The 9,414-nt window shown below is 29.2% G+C and overlaps 1 protein-coding gene across 4 annotated transcripts; it reads right to left on the reverse strand.

Annotated features, from left to right (window-relative positions):
- Positions 1-1,484: 1,484 nt before the first annotated feature.
- Positions 1,485-6,979, reverse strand: LOC113849154 (NADPH-dependent oxidoreductase 2-alkenal reductase-like). 4 transcript variants are annotated; one of them, XM_027478839.1, is made up of 6 exons: positions 6,726-6,979; positions 5,020-5,027; positions 3,325-3,502; positions 2,544-2,710; positions 1,984-2,066; positions 1,485-1,863 (listed from the first exon to the last, which is right to left on the reverse strand). In XM_027478839.1, exons 1-6 carry the CDS (start codon positions 6,952-6,954, stop codon positions 1,485-1,487), a joined length of 1,044 nt encoding a protein of 347 aa, XP_027334640.1. In that variant the 5' UTR covers positions 6,955-6,979. The 4 variants fall into 4 exon arrangements, with proteins under 4 accessions (XP_027334640.1, XP_027334641.1, XP_027334639.1 ...); XM_027478840.1 differs by lacking the exon at positions 5,020-5,027 and having other exon boundaries at positions 1,984-2,051; positions 6,730-6,979; XM_027478838.1 differs by lacking the exon at positions 5,020-5,027 and having other exon boundaries at positions 6,730-6,979.
- Positions 6,980-9,414: the final 2,435 nt, after the last annotated feature.

A 9,414-nucleotide genomic window follows, 5' to 3' on the forward strand; every position in this document is an offset into this window, starting at 1 on the left:
GGCAAGGCCATTAGTCATTTTAATCTTAAGAAAGTATAAGTTTAGGCCCAAAGTGGACAATATCATGCTAGTATAGAGATATAGTAAAAAGATCCATACTTGTTCTAACACATAGCTCACACATTCTCGATGCTAATATCCAAACATGCAAATTTAGAACTTTTTATCCCTTAGGCAATTAAGTAGCCATGCAAGGCAAGGCCATTAGTCATTTTAATCTTAGGAAAGTATAAGTTTAGGCCCAAAGTGGACAATATCATGCTAGTGTAGAAATATAGTAAAAAGATTCATACTTGTTTTAACACATAGCCCACACATTCTCGATGTTAATATCCAAACATGCAAATTTAGAAGCTTTTATCCCTTAGGCAATTAAGTAGCCATACAAGGCAAGGCCATTAGTCATTTTAATCTTAGAAAAGTGTAAGTTTAAGCCAAAAGTGGACAATATCATGCTAGTATAGAGATATAGTAAAAAGATCCATACTTATTCTAACACATAGCCCACACATTCTCGATGTTAATATTCAAACATGCAAATTTAGAACTTTTTATCCCTTAGGCAATTAAGTAGCCATACAAGGAAAGGCCATTAGTCATTTTAATCTTAGAAAAGTGTAAGTTTAAGTCCAAAGTGGACAATATCATGCTAGTGTAGAGATATAGTAAAACGATCCATACTTGTTCTAACACATAGCCCACACATTCTCCATTTTAATATCCAAACATGCAAATTTAGAAATTTTTATTCCTTAGGCAATTAAGTAGCCATGCAAGGCAAGGTCTTAATAGCATAGACTCAAACTAAACAATATCATACTACTGTGAAGATATAGTAAAAAGGTCCATACTTATTCTAACAAATAGTCCACACATTCTCAATTTTAATATCCAAACATGCAAAGTTAGAACTTTTTATCCCTTAGGCAATTAAGTAGCTATACAAGATAAGGTCTTAACAGCCTTGGATATTACAATTGTCAATTAAATCCCAAAATTGTTGTGCCATGTCATTTCAATCTTAGGAAAGTGTAGGGTGTCGTACGATTATAGCACTTTTGGTTTTGGCCAATTAGATTTCATACAAAGCATCACCTAACTCCACTTGCTTGCCACCTTACTTACGACACCAAGAAGAACATCCAATTAAAGATTTATAACTACATAAAATTTGTAAAAATAGTGAAAGTTAAAAAAAGTAGTTCTTGTTTTTATTTGCCAAAGCTTAAGCCTAAAATTCAGATGCAAAAAGTACTTTCATTCTCATAATCTCATGATATAAAATTTAGAAGTGAAAACAATAGCATATATAATAAAAGGTTTACAAAGCATCACCACATGTAACCAAATTTTAAATAGCATTAGATCACATTGACTATAACAAACACCACAATTTCGGAAGATAATTGCATGGGTCATACAGAGAAAATTCCATAATCAACACACAGAGAGACAACAAAGTATGCAAAAAAGCATGTAGTCAATCATTCACGAGCAAGAACAACCACTTGTTTACCAACATTACGACCACTAAAGAGGCCAACCAAGGCTGCGGGGCCATTCTCAAGACCTTCAACTATGTCTTCCACATACACAACCTTCCCTTCTCTAATATGAGGCAGCACAAACTCCAAGAATTTTCCATATAAGTGATAAAATTCGTTTACAAGAAAACCTTGCATAAGAACCCTCTTAAATATGAGATTTGCCAAATTTGTTACACCTTCAGGTTGAGTAAGATTGTACTGTGACACCATTCCACATACGGGTATGCGACCATGGAGTTTCATATTCAAGAGTACAGCATCAAGTGTCTTCCCACCAACATTCTCAAAGTAAATATCAATGCCTTCTGGAAAGTACCTATTGTATCAAATGATATCCACCACTTGTTAGTGTGTACTGAGTTAGAAATCATAGTAACTTATGGCAATGGAAAAATTTAATTAAAATTTATCTATCTTAAAACTTCTAAATACTGACCTTTGCAAAGTTGTATTGAGATCAGGCTCTTCTTTGTAGTTAAAAGCTTCATCAAATCCTAATTTGTTCTTCAAGAGGTCCACCTGGTTATAAAAGACATGCATTCAAGGACTACAATTTTTGGTTGACCAAATATGAACTGAACATATTTCAGTTTCAGGCCTTCAGGTATTGCTAGTTTATGACACAAATCTCTTCATAGTTTTCAAGGTTATGACACAACACATAAATAATAGGACATAGCAAACGAAGTTGAGCACACAACCACGTAGTGATCAATTTTTGAAGTATACATTAAGGGTAAAAAAAAAAATCTTGTATTTTAGTCCTATATCTTGATTCTTGGAAAGTCCCAAAAGTATCCAACAAGTTTTCATTGACAAGGAATTTATAAATAACAGAGAATTTTCTCCAAGCCTGATAATTGGCCAAGGAATATTTGTCATATATTTGGGCTAAGTCAAAATAGCAGTACTCTGAACACCAGAATAAATAACAAAAAGCTAATGCTAATTTATACTTCATTCAGGCATATATGACAACAATAACTAGATAGATACCTTCTCTTTACTTCCAGCACTTCCAACAACATAGCAATCACTCAATTTAGCAAATTGGCCAACAAGTTGGCCAACTGCACCAGATGCTGCGGAAACAAAAACTTTCTCTCCTTTCTTGGGAGAGCCTACTTCAAAAAAACCAGCATAAGCAGTCATTCCTGCCATACCTGTGTAACAAAGAAGAAACTATTGTAATAAGACACAATAAACAGAGAAAACAAGGTAACCAACATCCATATGCTTGCTAAGATTCATTCTGAAGAAGCAAAATATATATTAAGAAATAAAAAGTAGTACAGTATAAATAGAGTTTATCACAAAGATGAGACAGCAACAAATGTATAAAAACAATGATGTATTGGTTTCAAATGAATATGCAAGTTACTTTTTTCCTCCTCCAGAACAATAATGGTTGTCAAGATACTCTAATGAATAAAGGATAAGTTCCAGTTATATAATCTTCACTGAATAAAGAAGAGTGTGCTTGAAAACACATTGAAAAGCGATAAATGTGGATCTAACATAGAAACTATGACTAGTAATGTTGATGTAAACGTGGATCCACGGCCATTCGAACATGAATTAAAACACGCACGGAAAGAAAATGGAAAAGGAGTGTAGTGTAGGAACAAACAGCTGAGTAACAATATGTTTCTTCGGTGGTGGTTAACCCATTTATCAAATGAAAACTTCATAACTAAGTTAAGGCTTGAACATTAAATTGGCATCAAGTGCATCATTCAATAAGAATCAATATAAGTTGAATTTATTGAATACGTACCAAGAATTCCAGTATAGTATGAAAGAGGAACATCCGTGTGCTCAATTTTGAAAAGGATTAGAGCTGAGGGGACTAAGCTATATTCTTCCCATTTAGTAAACCCCCATACTAAGTCTCCTTTCTTGTAATCTGGGTGTCCAGATTCTATGACTTTGGATACACCATATCCTGTTAAAGGCTGCAAAATTGTTCAACAGTAAGCAACTACATTAATCTATTATGAAAATGTATTTTCAATATTACAAACATTGCTTGATTATAGTATATCATTAATTAAAATATTTATACCAACCATTGAAGTTTCATCAAACACTAAACCTTAGAACCACGGGATTTTCAATTTTGAGGGTATTTCCTTCCGTTTTTTAGAAGCCATAATAATGTAAGTAATGGAGTGAAATTGATTAGAAATTTAACTTCTAACATTGCCCCCTTTGAATAATTATTTTACAACATATGAAAATATAATATTAGATGTAGCAAAAATAAAACCTTATAATTTGAATTAATTAGTGTTCAATTATTTGAGTTTTAATTTAAAAATAATAAAATTATCGTTATATTATAGCAATAGTGCAGACGGCAGAAAATATGCCAAGAATGATATATCCAGAATGTTTCTTTTTCTAAATGAAATATGGCTATCTGAAAGAACATTTTCATACTACATAGCATGTTTTGGAGACAGATCAAAACAACTGGTTGGAAAAAAAATTGAAATTGGTATAAAAAAGAGGGATTAAATTGGGTTTCCCTACTTTACCACTGCCCTCTATTAATGAAAAATGGGCTCTATTTTTACCAGTTCACTCTATTCATGCAAAGTGCAAACACAAGGTAAAATTTAAATTAGCTCATTTTGTGACATAATTATACCCTACAAAGTCATAAATAGCACTACACACTTCTTAACATATTGATGCAGTTATAAAAAGTAGCTTGGTGTCATGAATCCTTCCGGAGCTACTAGAGATTTTGATTGATGTTACGTTTCACCTGTTATCTTACTTGATTAATTAATAAATTGGCTTATTTGTTTTTTAATACAAATTTAAAAAGAATTTCTTAAATTAAAATAAAAAATAATAATTTTTTTAGCCAAGACTTTTTCTTGTCACTTATAACAATTTTTCTATTTAAAACTTTGATCTATCACTTATGTGATAGTTTCATCTTTGTTCTGACATTTTTTTAATTTTTAATTAACCAAATTCTTTATAAAAAAGATAAAATTTTTATAACATGATAATAGATAATTTCATCCAATCACAAGATAAAATAAGAAAATTCAAAAATTATACTATCATAACACATGACATAATAATAAGATAATTTCATCCTATACAACACAATACATCTATTTATCTTTTTCTCTCTTCACACATGACCCAGTCATATGATTTCATCTCAATCAATACAATACATTTATTTGTCTTTTTTTTTTTATCTTCCTACTACCAACATCAATTATTATTTTATTATTTTTGTCATCGTAACTACGCAGTTTCTATACAACATAACTTATTCTCTTTTTTTCACTACTAACATCATTTATTATTTCATTATTCATATTCTCGTAACTTTTCATAATTCACTTCTTTTTCTCTATCCACTACAACATTATTTATTATTTAGTTATTTTTTTTCTCACAACTTTACACTTTTTACACAACACAACCCATTTATTTTTCTCACTTCTCCAACTACCAAACTCATTTATTATTTCATTAGTCGCTTTGATAACTCTACACCTTCCACACAACACATCTTTTTCTCTCTCTTTCCACCACTAACATCATCTCATTAGGCCATATGACAGGTGGTGCAATTTTTTAATTTCTTATTTCATCTTATGATTGGATGAAACTACCTACACGGGTTTGATTACAAAAGTTTAGTCTCCTTTTTAAACAAAATTAATTAATTAATTAAAAATAAAAAAATAGTTTTGTTCATAATAAAGATGAAATTATTGCTGATGTGACAGAAAAAAGCTCTAGATAGAGAAATTAATTTTTTGTTATTTTAATTTGGGAATTTATTTTTAAATTTGTATTAAAAAAATAAATAAGCCTAATAAATTTCAATTGGAAGGACAGTTTTAATAAGGCTAAGTTGGAGAGAAACTGCGTGTTTGATTCAGCTTATTAGGAAACATATAATTGCTTATTTTTAATAGTACTTTAAAATTTTTTTAAAAATAATTAATTTTCCTTGAAAATATCTATGCTGAGCATATACTAGGTTTCGTTATTTACAGTTAAAATTACAAAACCCACTTCTTAACACGTAGCAACTCCTTTAAATTTTCTCAAACTAAATTCAAAACAAAAGCAACAAGAGCATACTCTGTCCAAGAATAAATAAAAACGAAAAAAAAAAATGTAATAACAATTTTATTCACATGAGTAGTAAATAGGTCAAGGTGATCCAAAAACTTTGGATCTATTATTCCTTCTTGGACTGATGCATCAAACAACTGTTAGTGTGAACTGATGCTTCAAATGGTAATTATTCAACACTAAATACCCAGATTTTCTCTTAAAATAGATATACAAAAATACTTTGGTTCTTGAAAAATAAATAACTGCTAGTCTTTTAAAATTATATATATAAAATACTCAATTTTTTTCTTTTAATTGATGAAAAAAAACTAAAATATTTTACATTTACAGTTTTGAGAGACTATTTAATAACTTTTTTTTTTCCTTCCAGGAATTTAGCCCATTCCTGCTCTCCAAAGAAATTACTGAATAGTCAATACAATTAGGGCAGCTCATGGACGCAATAATAATAATAATAATAATAATAATAATAATAATAATAATAATAGTGATTATAACTTTTACTTTTAAATTCATTTTTGAACTTTTTTTTAAATTTGTTTATATTATTTTTGTTTTTGTTTGTGTTTATTTATTTATTTATTTATAATACTTTTAAATTTTGTTAAAAACTTCTTTAAATGATTGGATTATTTTATCAATTAAAATGAGATATTTAAATGTAAAAATTAGTTATTATTTTCATTAAACATGATTTTGACACCTATTTGTTTTATTTTTTTATGATTATTATAATTGATTAAAAGGTTATTCTAGACCTATGTTGCTATCATGGTATCAAATTTTTGCATAATTTAATCGACCAAAACGAGGAATTGAATCAGGTCGCTCTTCAGATTTTGTTTTGGTTGTCCATGAAATTTTAATGTTTTGTTTTGGTTGTTCATGAAATTTAAAAAGTATTTCATACGATATGTGTGAACTTGAGAAAATATTTTTTAAATTAATAATACTTTTTTTAATTAATAATTGTAATTTTATTATTTATTAATATAAAATTATCGTTCATAATAAGAGTTAGAGAAAGAATGAAAAAAAGAAAAGGGGTTTGGTGACTTACAGAAGCAGGGGAATAGTTACGAAATCCTTGGAGGTCTTCCGTTTTGCTCATGAGGATTCGCATGTAAGGATCACAGGACAAGTAGAGATTCTTGAGCAAAACCTCGTTGGAACCTTCTGGAACCTTCAATGTTATGGTACCTTCTACGACGTTCATGTCGGATTCCTTAGGAAAACCACTCACGTAGTCCTTCAGAACCACTTGCTTGTTCCTCGTTTGCGCCATTGCGATTTTGCTTCACACTCAACGCGTTGTTGTCTCTCTCTTCGGATGAAACGATAGCAAAGCAAATAGTTTTATACTGAGAGTGGAAGGGATAAAATGGGAAAATCAAATATATATCTTGTTTGATCATTGCTGACGTGTTAACAAGTGCAGTGAATGTTCCCTGCTTTTCACATCACATTTATTTCAATCATTTGCTTTAAATATATATTAATAAATCTTTCAACATTTTTTAAAGATAGTGGTGGCGGCTCTTTTATTTAAATGATATAAATTTAAAAATAAATTTTTTAATTATTATAATTTTAAAATTATTTTCTTGTTTAGGATAAATTTGATTACATTGCATATATTTTGTTAATACGATTGATAAAAATTAAATTTTTTTATTATAAAAATATGAAATAAGTAAAATGTCATGGATGATCTTTGCAATTTTATCTTACGTTTGATGAAATTAAAAGAAAATTTTACCATGAATCAATAAATTTTTTAAAGATGACACGTGATAATTTTTGATAAGTTTTGCCATAATATAATAGCATAACATTAAATTTGGTTGACTAATTTTTTCAAGTCATATAGTTGGTTAAGCAGGTAGAGTATTGTTGAATTATACTAAGCTGACGTATCACTCAATTAGATTGTTGATATATAAGTAGTACCATAACCCTTCGTAATGTTGATCAATTCTACACTATATGACACTCATGAAACTGTATAATGACAATATATATATATATATATATATATATATATATATATATATACTTAACAATATAACATAATAATTTAATTAAAATAACAAATTTGATAGAAAAGTAAGTAGTATTTTATCACGTGTAACACGATAAAATATATATATATATATATAAAACTAGACATCTTTTTTTTTTCTTTTTTGTAACTTGTGATAATCATATGCAAGTAGTATTTTAATTTAAACATAAGTAATGGGCAACAACATTATATGCTATAATTACCTATAATCTAAAAATTAAATATAATAACAACGTATATCTCACACCATAGGAAAGATAAGGACATGAGTGTAGGGGATTACTAGGTGTCAAATGAAAAAATTTATCACAAGCTTACATTACAATTAACCTAACAAGTCTTCCCATAGTAACACAAATGATGTCGATGGCCATACATAACTCTCAGTACAAAAGTTTTAGAATTGCAAAACTTCAACTATATTGATCAGTTAACTCAAAATTATTAAGTAATGACAAATACCTCATAGATACTTTGTTGTTAAAGTGATTAACAATAATGAATCTTCCAATGAGTCTTAATATATATGTCATAACAAACTTAATAATCTGAATCACACTCTGATTATGTATTACAAAATCTATCTGTAATTTACAAACAAATTTAAAATTCTGTTTGTATTGATTTATCAACAACAAAAAATTATAGACAAGTCTATTCTGTTTATAAATATAAAATTCTTTAATAACCTTTCAAAAATCAATATGTAAATTGCATATTTTTAGTAATGTTTTGCTTTATTCCCTAGTTTAAACACCTCACGACTACAGTTTATTGATAAAATTTTTAACGTCTCAATTTTTGTTATTGTTAGAAGTCATTTATATAAAACACCAGCACATTATCTTCAAATCACTAAAATTTAAAAATGGAGCAAAGTTAAAGGAAAATTTTGATTTAAAGAGATAATTTAGAGGGATAACTTAAATTAAAAAAATTATAAATGAAATCAAAATCTCGATTAAACATAGAAAATGATAAGTATAATTTAGTCTGTTTTTATATATAATTTAAAATAAAACTACTTAGTAATACGTGCAATTTATTTAACACTACTTTTTGTAGCCTCAACCTTATGCACACCTATATTCACAACAATTCTGAGTCTTTTCAAACGTTGCATGCAAATCCTTGTAGTCTTGACCGTAGGCTGAGTGATTTTGGAACTATGGGACAAACTCCTTCACATAGGAACAAATGCATTGATCCAAGCCCAAGGTCACACAACTTTGCACCGCATTCTTGACATTTCAGTTCACATCCAATCTTGCATACAAAATATGAATTTGGTTGCATCCAATCTTGTCCAATTGCACAAATGTACCTCCCTTAGTGGCCTTGGATTTCGAGAATGGAAGTTTCACCCTAGAATGGACATACATGGCCTGCACATTCTCGTTTTTAATATTCAAACATGCAAATTCAAAACTTTCTATCCCTTAGGCAGGTAATTAGCCGTGCAAGGAAAGGTCTTAATGGCCTTGGATATTGCAATTGTCAATCAAATTCCAATATTGTTGTGCCATGTCATTTCAAGTTTAGGAAAGTGTAAGTTGCCGTATGATCAATGCACTTTCGGTTTTGGCCAATTAGATTTCACGCAAAGCATCACCTAACTCCACTTTGCTTGCCACCTTATTCACGACCCCAAGAAGAACATCCAAGGAAATCAAGGACTTG

The sequence above is a fragment of the Abrus precatorius genome, unplaced genomic scaffold (assembly GCF_003935025.1).
Source record: "Abrus precatorius isolate BTA unplaced genomic scaffold, Abrus_2018 Scaffold9, whole genome shotgun sequence".
Lineage (NCBI taxonomy): Eukaryota > Viridiplantae > Streptophyta > Magnoliopsida > Fabales > Fabaceae > Abrus > Abrus precatorius.